At 46.9% G+C, this 15,032-nt stretch overlaps 1 protein-coding gene across 7 annotated transcripts in view; it reads right to left on the bottom strand.

Annotated features, from left to right (window-relative positions):
• DGKB (diacylglycerol kinase beta) overlaps positions 1 to 15,032 on the bottom strand; it is a 643,039-nt gene that overhangs the window by 149,008 nt on the left and 478,999 nt on the right. For all 7 annotated transcript variants that reach the window (XM_056800573.1, XM_056800574.1, XM_056800571.1 and 4 more), the window contains one exon: positions 12,144 to 12,234. In XM_056800573.1, coding sequence (XP_056656551.1) covers positions 12,144 to 12,234 — 91 coding nt within the window. The remainder of the gene's footprint in view (positions 1 to 12,143; positions 12,235 to 15,032) is intronic.

Here is a 15,032-nt window from a genome sequence, read left to right as displayed (position 1 = left end):
TCAGTGGGGAGCCCGTTTATAGGGTCCTTGCAAGGGCCCCAGTGAGACACCCTGCCAGGTATCTGGGAAACAAGAATAAACGGCAGCGCGGCTGTCCTGCCCCTGCAACGTCATGACCTCAGTGACTGATATTCGGCGGGTGAAGAAGCGCTTTCAGGCAATGGCCCCGGGCGGGCCTTTCTTGGCAAAGCGCAGAGCAGGCCGCCATTTGCTTTTCCAGCTCCTTTTCGGGGTGATTAAACTGAGGCGAACAGGCGAAGGGACGTGCCCGGGATCACTCAGTTGGCAGGTGAGTTTTCCTCCCTCCATGCACATCACTCTATCCCTTGCAGAGCCACCTGGCTGCCTCCAGAAGCATTCATCACACGCCTCCTCTGCCCCAGACCCAAAGAAAGGGGAAAAAGATGAGCCCATCCTCTCCTCCCTCAGGAAGTTCACATGCTGAAGGGCAGGTTCCATTCATGATCTGTACAGAACATGAACAGCGGCACTGGAGGGGAAGGCCCTGTGCCGGCAAGGACGAGGAAGGACCTCTGGAGAACAAAAGGGGCTTGATCCCCAGGGCCTGATGGATTCACAGGTGAATCTACCAAACAGCCACAGAACAATGACTCCCGACACCCTACAAAGTATGTGACAAAATAAGCAAAGAAGGAGTCTTGCCAAACTCCTTTTGTGACACAAATATAGTGCTGATTCCGAAGCCAGGCAGGTATAAAGAGAGAAAGAAAACTACAGACCGATCTCCCTAATGCACATAGATGCAAAAATCCTCAATAGGAGACCAGCAAAATGATCCCAGCAACTGATCACGAGGGTTACTCACTATGATCAGGTGGGATTTATACCAGGAATGCCAGGATGGTTCAATATTAGGAAAACCATCCACATAATTGACCACATCAACAAGCAAACCAACAAGAACCACATGATTATCTCAAGAAATGCAGAAAAAGCCTTTGATAAAATACAACACCCATTCCTATTGAAAACACTAGAAAGCACAGGAATAGAAGGGTCATTCCTAAAAATAATAAACAGTATCTATCTAAAACCATCAGCTAATATCATCTGCAATGGGGATAAACTAGACGCATTCCCAATAAGATCAGGAGTGAAACAAGGATGCCCATTATCACCTCTACTATTTGACATTGTACTAGAAACACTAGCAGTAGCAATTAGAGAAGATAAAGGAATTGAAGGCATCAAAATAGGCAAGGAGGAGACCAAGTTATCACTCTTTGCAGATGACATGATGGTCTACTTAAAGGGTCCTAGAGAGTAAACTAAAAGACTAGTGGAAATAATTAACAACTTTAGCAAAGTTGCAGGATACAAAATAAACCCACATAAGTCATCAGCATTTCTATATATCTCCAACAAAATTCAACAGCAGGAGTTAGAAAGAGAAGCTCCATTTAAAATCACTCTAGACAGTATGAAATATTTAGGAATCTATTTGCCAAGCCAAATACAGGGATTATATGAACACAAATACAAAACACTTTCTGCACAATTAAAATTATATCTAAATAACTGGAAAAATCATTAATTGCTCATGGGTAGGATGAGCTAAAAATATAACTACATTCATCTGGAAGAAAAGAGATCAAGAATATCAAGGGAAATAATGAAAAAAAATGTGAAGCATGGGGATCTAGTAGTACCAGATCTTAAAGTGTATTATAGAGCAATGATCATCAAGACAATATGGTACTGGCTAAATAACAGAAGGGCGGATCAACGGAATAGACTCAGGGTAGATGGCCTCAGTAAGCTAGTGTTCAGTAAACCCCCAAATCCCAGCTTTTAGGAAAAGAAATCACTATTTGACAAAAACTACTGGAAGAATTGGAAAAGAATATGGGAAAAATTATGGTTAAAACAACATCTTACACTGTACACCAAGATAAATACAAAATTGTTAAATGACTTAAATATGAAGGATGAAATCATAAAGCTAAACATAGACTAGTCTACCTGTCAGATCTGCAGGAAAGGAAGGAATTTAAGACCAAGCAAGAGACAGAGAACATTACAAAATGTAAAATGAATGACTTTGATTATACCAAATTAAAGAGTTTTTGTACAAACAAAACCAATGTAACCAAAATTAGAAGGAAAGCAACAAGCTGGAAGAACACTTTAATAACAAAACTCTCTGACAAAGATTTAATCTCCCAAATATATAAGTAACTAAGTCAAATTTATAAAAAACTAAGTCATGCCCAAAGGGCGATAAAAGACTGTCTGCCCTTCGATCCAGCCATAGCACTGCTGGGTCTGTACCCCAAAGAGATAATGGACACAAAGACTTGTACAAAAATATTCATAGCTGCGCTCTTTGTGGTGGCCAAAAATTGGAAAATGAGAGGATGCCCTTCGATTGGGGAATGGCTGAACACATTGTGGTATCTGCTGGTGATGGAATACTATTGTGCTCAAAGGAATAATAAAGTGGAGGAATTCCATGTGAACTGGAAAGACCTCCAGGAAGTGATGCAGAGCGAGAGGAGAAGAACCAAAAAACCATTGTACACAGAGATGGATACACTGTGGCACAATCGAAGGTGATGGACTCCTCCACTAGGGTCAATGCAATGTCTCTGAACAATCTGCAGGGATCTAAAAAACACTATGCACAAGCAGAAGATAAACTGTGGGAGTAAAAACACCGCGGTGTGACAAGGGAATCACTTTAAAAGACTGATATATATTAATTTAAGGTCGCCAAGGAATTCAGCTATGTAATTCCTAAATGAAAACTCAAGTCAGCAGTTAATCTTTTATGGAGTTTAACTACAATAGGAGGAAGAAAGGAATTAGAGAGAGAGAGAGAGAAAAGGGAGAGAAGGGAATAGGGCTTAAATACCCCTTCTGTTTAGGCTGGGCCAAAAGGCCCAAGCCCTTAGATAGCTGGGGCAAAGAAAAGAGATCAGTCCCTATCACTCACGTGACCAAAATGGAGAAACAGTCTCAGAGGCCCCCACCTTCAGCTTCCTTCAGCGCAAGCTTCTCTGAGTCCACCGCAATCACCCCGACCAAACTCCTCAACCACCCTCGAGTCTTCAGACCCTCCTATCTTTCAGGCAAACCATCCAAGTTCCTCCTCTCAGTTCTCCCATCTACCAATCACTGTTCATCAATTTCCCTGTGCCAATGGAGGCTCTAGCTTAACCCAGGACCGCCCAGAGGTTTCTGACTTTTGCACATGTCTGTTGAAGGTCATATTTTCAAATGATTAAATCTTTGATCTAGGCTGCAGCCCTTACTCAATCCTGTTAGGACTGAATAGGGTGGAGATTTATTCCAAGTATCTCCATTGTATCAATTCTAAAATCAATCATGACTCAAAGAAATTCCTGTTCTATGCTTAAGCATAGGTCAAAGTCCTTTCCATTGTTCAGCAAAAGGTTTCTGTCCTAAAGTAATCTGAAGAAGGGAGGAGGAGGAACCTCCCATGCCAATGGGGTTCCCATTCCAATAGACTATCAGTAAGAAATTTTCCAAGTATGAAATATCCCAATGGTGAAATTTCCAACATTTATAAGTCTAAGGAATTTTGAGGTTTACAGCGGAAAGGCAACTGCCTGACTACAGGGCTGAGAGGAAATGACTGAGGAGAGACTCTAAATGAACACTCTAGTGCAAATACCAACAACAGGGAAATGGGTTTGAGTCAAGAACACATGTGAAACCCAGTGGAGGGAGTGGGGGAGGGAAGAAAAGAAAATGATCTTTGTTTCCAGTGAATAATGTTTGGAAATGATCAAATAAAATATTGTTTAAAAAAAACAAAACTAAGTCATTCCCCAATCAAAAAATGGTCAAGGGATAGGATAGGCAGTTTTCACACGATGAAATCCAAACTATCAATAAACACATGAAAAAGTGTTCTAAATCCCTCCTGATTAAAGAAATGCAAATTAAAACAACTCTGAGGTACCATCTCACACCTAGCTGACTGACCAATATGGCAGTGAAGGAAAGTGATAAATATTGGAGGGGGATGTGACAAAATTAAGATGCTAATGAGAATATATCAGAATTAAAACATTCGTGGCTCAGGTGGTTAGGATAAATTTTTTTTTTTAAACCCTTACCTTCCATCTTGGAATCAATACTGTACATTGGCTCCAAGGCAGAAGAGTGGTCAGGGCTAGGCAATGGGGGTCAAGTGACTTGCCCAGTCACACAGCTGGGAAGTGTCTGAGGTCAGATTTGAACCTAGGACCTCCCGTCTCTAGGTCTGACTGTCAATCCACTGAGCTACCCTAGGATAAATTTTTTGAGGAAATATCTAAATTACCTTAGTACATCTATGTATCAGTCTTTCCTGTGGATGCTTCTGTGTGGGCCATGGTGGGCCCATGGTGTGGATTTGGGACCTCATTTTGAGAAACTGAGTGTGTCGACCCCTCAAAGGAGATTGTTTGGAGTTGCTAAGATACAAACTTGAGGAAATCATTCCCTTGCTCCCCCTCCTTTTCTTCTCCCAACTAGAATGAAACAGACATGTACTAGTTGACAACCAGAAACAGGTTTTTTGATTGCAAATAATTTCATTGGTTACTGGAAAAGGGACTCTATTATCCACCTACATGTATGGGAATCCACATATATGTTTGAAAACAAAGATCCTGTGATTTTAAAACACTACTAGGAAAGATTTTAATTTAATTTTTGAGTTAACCTGTCTCATCATACACACACCTTTTCTCCTATTACATCAAGTTACCTGTTACCGCTCCCTTTTTCTACTGCAGTAAAAAGAATTCTTAGAGAGCACTAAACACTTCTATCTTAAGTAGGATTACACTAAATTTAAACACACTTCCAGACAGGCTAGGACAATTTTTCACCACTACAGTGACAAAGCTTCTATGCAGCAAAGTTAATAAGAACCTACATTAATTTGAGGTAAATATGTGAACATGCAAGCAACCTGTTTCCAAATTATGAGAATGGCTGGAATTGGAATATTATTGGTTACGGGTGAACATTTTTGTCCTTTGAGAAGAAAGTGACCACATCTATTTTACCTCGCCTTTATTGATGTGTGATGCTTAGTCTATGCATGTGTATTTTCAAACAAGATCTTTCCCCTGCATTTCTGAGATTCTGATTAGCCTACAATTAAATGTCATTAATAGGGATGTATAATTAAAATTTTTAAGTCAAAGGTCGGGACCTTTAGGGCACGTCCTCACCATGACTCCCACTCCAACAACGAGCTACCCGACAGCAGGAAGGCGATGAAGAGAATGCAGATACAGAGAGGCCGTGTTAAGACAACAGCCCAGAAGGCTCTGCCAACTTGGGAATAAATCCAGGCACCTGCAGCCCAAGCCCAAGCAGGAATCGTCACCTCCTGATGGCACTGCTGCCTTCAAATGACTCTGACTTTCTCGGTGGTCCTACAGAGGCGTATGTGATCCCCCATGACTTAAAATCTCTTGTTCAGGATACATGTTAGCCATTGTTCCAGTTCCCTCACTGCATTCACTGTTGAACAACAGGCATCTATACCCCACAATTGATTCCCCCAAATGTAAGCCACTTCAAGCTTACATCCCTAGCAAGCTCCACGGCAGCCACTGCTCAAGGAGTCCACACACACCGCACAACACGTAGACAGTCGTTCCAAGAAAGCTTCACTTGCCCTCTTAACCCAAGAACACACAGACAAGGGTTAGAGGCTCGTCTAAATGTCTTAGAAGAAGCCACCATTGAGATTGGCAATCAGTTACAGAATATAAAAGCGAGATGTAAATCAAAGTGCCGTGCCGAGGACAAATGGACTTGTGTTTCTCCCCTTGCTTAGGATCAATCAGACATTCTCTGGGAGAACATACAACACATCTTTGGAATTTGGAACCACTCAGAATTCTCTATTGCCCTGAAAACACTGCATAAACAAATTATGGATATTGGCCATTCCAGGACTTCCCTTTATTCGGCCTCATCTATTGCAAATTCTTTTTATGACAGTGTTTCTTCCTATGTGTCCCATAACGGTCTCATTCACGTCCTTATTGCCTGTGGATTTGCTCTTGTCTTATTTTTCTCATTCTTATTTGCTTTCCAGTTCTCATCCAATGTCTAGGTCTACCATACGTCAAGTCCAAATTGAGATGGAGTCGTTTACATTAAAAAACAAAAAGGGGGGGGGCAGCTGGGTATCTCAGTGGATTGAGAGCCAAGCTTAGAGATGGGAGGTCCTAAGTTCAAATTTGGCCTCAGACACTTCCCAGCTGTGTGACCCTGGGCAAGTCACTTGACCCCTATTGCCTAGCCCTGACCACTCTTCTGCCTTGGAGCCAATATCCAGTATTGATTCCAAGATAGAAGGTGAGGGTTTAAAAAAAAAAAAGGTAAGAGATGCTGGAGGCCATCATACCCCAACCATCTGACAAGGTCATGGTCTGAGGAAAGGAGGTCTGTAAAGCAGATCCTAGAATGAGGGCCCTCTGATGATCCCCCTCTGTGACTTCTCTCCCCAAATTTTCCCCACTAATGGACTTGTTAAGATTATTATTCTCTCCCTAATACAGGAGAAATCGTATGAGAGCAACTACTTATAGGATCAATAAATCTATATACCCTACTTTAAGGCCCCTATGTTATTGCCCCCAAAAGATTACAATTACAGAATTAAAGCCCAAAGATTACTGCGCATGCCCCCTCCTTTCTCAAGCATAAGACATGCTCCAAGGCCCTATAAGAAACACTGGCCAAAAGCTTGAGTACTACAATGAATCTTTTCTACAGTTCCACACTCCATTGAATTTGTTGGAACTGAAGCTAAGCAGCATTGCTGGGCACTTCAAAGTAACACAAGAAAAACAGTACTTATAAATTGAGAAAACCCCCCAATCTGGTCAGCTTTAAGTCCTCACACCTAGATACGAAGATGTTTTGTGGTTCATCTCCCAAACAATCATGATTGATGGTGAAAGCTGACCAAAGCACAGTGATCCTCTCAGCAGCTCAAAGGGCACTAACCTACAAATGGCTCTATCCACATTAATCGTATCTATCACAGAGTGTTGTAGAAACCTAGTAAATAGTCACAGAATTCTTTGTCGCAGCAACATCACAAGAGTGTTGTTTAGGTGATTTGAAATATCTAATCAAATTGTAGAATGTCACATATGTAGGAGATTGATTAACTGCATAACAGTCACAATCTATAGCTAGGTTTTACCCTACATCAAGCCCAAGATGAACTGAAGTCACTCCAATAAAAAACAAAAAAGGGGGAGATGCTGGGAGCCATCAAAGACCATGAGATTTGTCACGGTCCACGTGGAAACCGGGGACTGAAAAGCAGTCCCCAGGAAGGATGGAAACACCCACTGAAACCCCCCTAAGTGACTTTCATTATTAACTTCCCCTTATTATTGGAATTTCTATGATTATTATTCTTTATTATTCTTACTTAGTCCCAGGAAAATAGATGAGAGCAACATGCTTGCAGATGTTCCACTCTGTCCCCCCAGGATATTACCAGGAGAGCCCACTTACAAAATTAAACCTAAGGATTCTTATATACCCACTTAGAGAGGACCCTCTTTTCTAGGCATAAAAACTTCTGGCAAATCTGTGCTCTGAATTCCCTAACCTATATCTGGGTCATGCTGATTCTACCCACTGATCCTGCCCTTAGCAACAATGTTTCATTGACTATCTCCCTAGACTTCCTATCTGTTATTAGATTCCATGGATACATGTATGTGGTAGATATATGATCATGAGGGTATAAAATAAAGCCAGGCATCTGCCAAAGTGGAGCAGTTTATCTTGTGAAACCTGTGCTGCAGGTTAAATGCAGAAAGCTGTGTCCCATCCATCATTTTGCCAACACCATCCCACCTCCAAGACCCCATACCCTGTGGGAGGCTGGCCCACCCCACAGCACTAGAGGAGTTGTGAATTGGTACAACCATTCTGGAGGGCAACTTGGAAATCTGCCCAAAGGGCTTTAAAAGACAGCCTGCCCTGTGATCCAGCAATATCACTGCTGGATTTGTACCCCAAAGAGATAATAAAGAAAAATATTTGTACAAAAATATTTATATCCTTGCTCTTTGAGGTGGCAAAAAACAAGGGGATGTTCTTTGATTGGGGAATGGCTGAACCAAATGTGGATCTGATGGGAATGGAATACTATTGTGCTGAAAGGAATGATGAACTGGAGGAACTCCATGTGAACTGGAAAGACCTCCAGGAAGTGATGCAGAGTGAAAGGAGCAGAACCAGGAGAACATTGTACACAGAGATGGATACATTGTACCATGATTAAATGTAACTGACTTTGCTACTAGTAACAATACAATGATCCAGGACAATCCCGAGGGATTTAGTAGAAATAACGTATCCACAGCCAGAGAAAGAACTGTGGGAGCAGAAACACAGAAGAAAAACATAGGATCGATCACGAGGTTCAATGGCTATATGATTGGGGTTTTGGCGATCTTCTGCAAACATGAACATGGAAATGGGTTTCGAACAACGATACATGGTAACCCAGTGGAACTACTTGTCGGTTTTGGGAGGTGGAAGGGAAGCGGGAAAATCATGAATTATGGAACCATGGAAAATATTCTAAATTTAAAAAAAGAAAAAAAAAAGAAATTCATGTATGAGAGCCCCCTTTCCTACTGAGCTTCCCTAATGTGGAAAATTAGTGCCACAGATCAGCATCAGAGAGTGTCCTCCCTAAATGTCCTCTTGTTCAGTGACTGCTATCATGAGAGCTTCTCTGCTTCTCAAGGACTCAGATTTGATCTGAACAGTAATGCTGAAGGCGAGGAGATGAGATGAGGAGACACGGCAAGAAGAGAGGCCTTCCCAAGGTCATTCAGGGGCCATTCTTTGACCTCGGGTCCTCTGGGCCTCGGACTACGGCATTTTTTTCAGCCCCACCATGATGAAAGAAGAATGCAGGTAAAGTTGTACCTCTGCTCCCCACTGTTCAGACATACATGGCATCATTTTCGGTCAGGTGGCAAGAAAAGACCTAAACCAATATACCATCATGCAAATGTATATTGTCAAGTCTGATTTCCTCATGGAGTCATCTTGAGGGCAGCAAAGCAATTGCTGAAATGTTGAACTGGGTTCAGAAATTTGGAGAAAGGCTTAGAGCAGCTCTCCAGAATGGACGTGACAGGCAGTTCTGGACTCGGAGTCCGGAAACCCTGGATTCAAATGCCAACTCAGCCACTAAGAAGCTGTATGACTGGGCGAGGCATGACGCTGAAGCACACCACATCGTCTTCATGTATAAGATGAGGAAGTGCACTTGGTGACCCCTAAGGTTCCTTCCAGCTCAAAATCCATCCCCTTATGCCTGCACTTTTGGAGTGGCGGGAGAGGAGCGAAGGCCATTCTTGTCTCACAAGGTCTTGTAGAATGAAGAATTGGAAGAGGGGAAGAAATGCTCCATCTGCTATCTGTGGCTTTCAATTGGCTCTAGAATAAATAACCCAATGGGGAAATTAGATAGAGCCCATGAAGGGAAAGGAGGCCGTCCGTTGGCAGCCAATCCAGGGTTGTTCTGATGGCACCATATTCTAGAGGAATATGCCAAGAATTTTTAAAGGTGAATGAAGTGCTGGGAAGAAAAAAATCCTCTCATATCCTCAATAGGATTTGCCATTTTAATGAAGGATGGCCCAACTCCAAGATCTTGAGAGAACTGGTCAAATCCTCCACACACAAGATCAAGAATATTGGCTGAGTCTGCCATAAAGAGAAGGGTCTGCTGTTACAATCTGGGCTGGCCAGTCACTGAGGTCTCTCCCATAACGGACTCTAAATCTGATTTTATCATCTGCTTTTCTGTGTTTGGGAAATAATGGAGGAGGTAAGAGCTAAGTCAGTGGGAAGAGGGAGCATGCTAGTCAAGTCAGAGATCTACCCAAGTGGTAAAGGCTATTTTTTACTGAAAAATATTACATTTTCTGTCAAGATTCTAGTTTTCGTTATCTGTCTGTCTGTCTGTCCGTCTTTCTGTCTGTCTATCTAAAAACCCTCACCTTCTTAGAATCAATACTGTGTACTGGTTCCAAGGCAGAAGAGCGCTAAGGGCTAGGCAATGGGGGTGAAGTGACTTGCCCAAGGACACACAGCTGGAAAGTGTCTGATATCATAGTTGAACTCAGGACCTCCCCTTTCCAGGCCTGGTTTTCCATCCAGTGAGCCATCCAGCTGCCCCCAATTTTTGTTATTTAAAAAATTATATATTCTGTGCATCATTTAAAAAGTATCCTCTGATGCTATGGATTTGTTGTTGGGTCCTCTTGCAAGGAATTGGCTCCCTCCATTGTGGGAAGTCCAGCAACAAGATGCTGACCCCGGACAGATTCATCAGGTTTGCTCAAAGAGTAATTGTTCCTTGTGCAAGCAATGGGAAACAAGAGTGTTTCAGGGTTTCATCTCGGTGGTTGCATCTCCTATCTGACTCTTTAAATGTCAGCATCAAGTTCTCGTCCCTCCATTGCCCCATCTGGCTTCATAGTCCTGAGAAAGGGCACTTCATCTCTCAGCCTCAGTATTCTCACCTGTCAAATGGGAGCAAGAGCAGCAGCCATCAAGGAGAGATGAAAAGACCTGCTGAGATGATTACGGAAAGCCTTTGCACAACTACCCATCCGCTCAGGGACATTTATGAACGGCTACTGTGCAGCGTAAGCATCCTAGAAACGGAAGGCACACACAGTCCAAACTCTTGACGTTGATAGGCAATTATCCGCAACGCCTGGCAGGTAAATAGCACTTGACAGCCCTCATTGCATTTGGGCCTTGTATGGCCTGGGGGACCCCTAACGAACTGATCTCCCTCCCTGTCGTTTTAGAGGTGGGAAAGCTCAGGCTTCGGATGGAAGGCTTGGCTGCTTGTATAGCGGCCACTCGGCTTCTTGGACCCGGGGTCGAGGCTGGGTCTCCCCCTGCTTCCTGCTGGTTAGAGCAGTCGGTGCTGGCAGCCGGCCTGGGAGTTTGGTCCCTGCTCTGTGGCCGCGGGCACACTGCTGTGTGGGGGGGGGGTCCGGGGGGGCACGCAGCGCCACCTGCCACCTCTGGTCAGATGGTCGTCACGCCAGAGGATCCGCAGCACGAGCAAAGGGACTCTTTGGGGGGATTCGAGAACCTGGACTCAAGAGTTCCACTGTATGCGCCGTCCTAACTCATGTGGACTCTGCAGAACTTCCTCCTTTAGAGGCAATCGACCCCGATGGCTGGGCTCCCGAGTTGTCTGGTACGCCGGGCACGTCCCGGGCACTCTCAGTGCCATGAGAAGCTTCCTGAGCACACAAGCCGCAGAAGTGCCCCCCTTTGCCAGAGGAGGGAGCTTCCGACCCGGGCAAAGCCAGCCAAAAGGCCCGTCGATGCTCCTGGGTCCTTTGCCCCAATCCCCGAAACCTGGCTGCTCATTGGGAATAGGCCAAGCGCGGGGAGGGAAGGACCCGCCATCCCTTTCGTTTTGGAATAAGAAGAGAGGAAAATGTAAGACTCAGCAGGGCAGAGCAGCGACTCGGTCGAGGCTGTGCCTCTGGCACCTCCTTCCTGCTCCTCTTCTCCTGCAGCCCGCACCTCCACGCTGCCCGGCACCGCCTTGACTTCACAAAGCCGTCCCCCCCCACGAGCTCTGCTCTGTTCTTGGCATTTCCACTTCCTACACGGGTGATGGAAACATGGCCACGCGGCCACCCAGGAAAGCTCTTAATGAACAGGAACGGATGGGCGAAAGTGTCTTTTTTAACCTTTATTCGGGAAAGCACGTGCCGTTTTAGTGAATCGGGCTTTAAAGGTCTTAGAACAGGAGGCCTGGAGACAGATAATAAGGCTTTTTCTTGGGGCCTCTGGCAGGATTCCGCTTTCCTCCCTCCAGGCTTTCCTGTGGGGCAGACGCCGGTCCATGGATTTCTAGAAGCCCGGCTGCCCCTCTCGCCCTTACCCAGCGACAGTCCTCACTAATAACCCAGACGAGCCTCCCACCCAAATCGAGGACGAGCCCCCGTCAACGGCGACAAAAATAACCCGAGCCTCCGGGCTTGGCCCTGCCTGCAGCGGGATGTGTGAGCGCCAGCCAGGGCTGGCTGGTGACGCCCCGGAGGAGAGCTCATTTTCCTTACTTCAATCTCCACGGATTCGTGCAGCCTCTTGCAGGTCGCCGAGAATGTCTCCGAAGTGCCAAACTCGAAATACCAGAACTTGTTCTTCATTCTGAAACAGGAAAGAGAGAAGAGCTTAGGGAGCACCAGGAAGAGACGGGCGAGAAAAGAAATGGGCCCGGCCTGTCCTCTGCCAAGAGGAATGGGGGACGTGTGTCCACCGTGGGATGGATGAGCCCATAATTTCCACAGCTTAAATGTTGGCGTCAAGTTGCATGACGGACCCTAAAGGGATAACAAAATGCGTCTCCTTTGACAGGCTCTGCTGCCCCCCAGCCCCCCCCCCCCCAGCTCCACTAGAGAGCAGAGGAAAAGGCTGATGGGGGAGCTGCGAGGGTCTGAGGGCCTGGAAGGGGAGAAAATGTCCCCCCAAAGTGATGAGATTCTACGGCCCTGAAGAGGGCCGCGGAAAGGGGAAGGCAGCGCGCTCTGCCCACAGGGAAAGTCTCGCAGCTTCCTTAGACGGGATTCCACTCAAGATACAAACGAAACACCAACATAGTGATGGAGGGTTTGTATTCATCCTCTCGGCTTGCCAGGTTTGAAAACGGCCCTTTTCTAGCTCCTCCCTGGGTAGGGGTTGGGGCCCGTGTGGCTGGGTGGGAGAGAAGCGGCTCCCACGGAACCACATCCCGTCAGAAGTCGCCCGACTGCTCGTCTTGGGGAGCAGTGCAAATAGCTCAGCTCCGGGGGGGAAGGGCCATTTCATGGGAGAAGACGGGATTGGTAAAGGACCTCGTCACGTGCTGGAAGAGCCGCCGTGTCCTGAAAGTCATTGTTGACAAAGCCAAACCGTGCATCATCACTTATTCCTCAGATCAGAAACCCTGAACTCGGTTCAACTAACGTTCGCATGACATGTGCGTGCGCACACACACGGACAAAGGCACACACGCACACACCCAGGCACACATGGACACACACACGGACAAAGGCACACACACACACCCCCAGGCACACATGGACACACACACACGGACAAAGGCACACACGCACACCCCCACACCCCCATGCACACATGGACACACACATGGACAAAGGCACACACGCACACCCCCATGCACACATGGACACACACACGGACAAAGGCACACACGCACACCCCCAGGCACACATGGACACACACACACGGACAAAGGCACACACGCACACCCCCACACCCCCATGCACACATGGACACACACATGGACAAAGGCACACACGCACACCCACACCCCCATGCACACATGGACACACACACGGACAAAGGCACACACGCACACACGCACCCCCAGGCACACATGGACACACACACGGACAAAGGCACACACGCACACCCCCACACCCCCATGCACACATGGACACACACACGGACAAAGGCACACACGCACACACGCACCCCCAGGCACACATGGACACACACACGGACAAAGGCACACACACACACCCCCACACCCCCATGCACACATGGACACACACATGGACAAAGGCACACACGCACACCCACACCCCCATGCACACATGGACACACACACGGACAAAGGCACACACGCACACACGCACCCCCAGGCACACATGGACACACACACGGACAAAGGCACACACGCACACCCCCACACCCCCATGCACACATGGACACACACACGGACAAAGGCACACACGCACACACGCACCCCCAGGCACACATGGACACACACACGGACAAAGGCACACACACACACCCCCACACCCCCATGCACACATGGACACACACATGGACAAAGGCACACACGCACACCCACACCCCCATGCACACATGGACACACACACGGACAAAGGCACACACGCACACACGCACCCCCCAGGCACACATGGACACACACACGGACAAAGGCACACACGCACACCCCCACACCCCCATGCACACATGGACACACACACGGACAAAGGCACACACGCACACCCACACACCCAGGCACACATGGACACACACACGGACAAAGGCACACACACACACCCCCACACCCCCATGCACACATGGACACACACATGGACAAAGGCACACACGCACACCCACACCCCCATGCACACATGGACACACACACGGACAAAGGCACACACACCCCCCCCCAGGCACACATGGACACACACACACGGACAAAGGCACACACGCACACCCCCACACCCCCATGCACACATGGACACACATACGGACAAAGGCACACACACACACACCCAGGCACACATGGACACACACACACGGACAAAGGCACACACGCACACCCACACCCCCATGCACACATGGACACACACACAGACAAAGGCACACACACACACACCCACACCCACACCCCCATGCACACATGGACACACACACGGACAAAGGCACACACGTACACACCCACACCCACAGGCACACATGGACACACACACACGGACAAAGGCACACACATGACAAAGGCACACATGAACACACGGATACACACACAGACAAAGGCACACATGCACACACCCATGCATACACACACGGACAAAGGCACATACGCACACACCCACATGCACCCATGGACACACACACACACGGACAAAGGCACACACATGACAAAGGCACATACATGAACACACGGATACACACACAGACAAAGGCACACACGCACACACCCATGCACACACACGGACAAAGGCACACATGCACACACCCACACACCCATGCACACACACACACAAAGGCACACACCCACATGCACACATGGTCACACACGCACACGCACACACACGCACCCACGGACAAAGGCACACTTGGGAAAGAAACAGTCCCCATTTCCTGGGCACTGTGGTGCCCTTTGGTGCTATCTGACGTCTCAGCCTTGACGTCTGTATCTGGAACCTGAA

Source organism: Monodelphis domestica, chromosome 5, assembly GCF_027887165.1.
Source record: "Monodelphis domestica isolate mMonDom1 chromosome 5, mMonDom1.pri, whole genome shotgun sequence".
Lineage (NCBI taxonomy): Eukaryota > Metazoa > Chordata > Mammalia > Didelphimorphia > Didelphidae > Monodelphis > Monodelphis domestica.
Note: the sequence above shows the minus strand (reverse complement) of the source record. Positions and strands in the feature narration are given on the sequence as shown.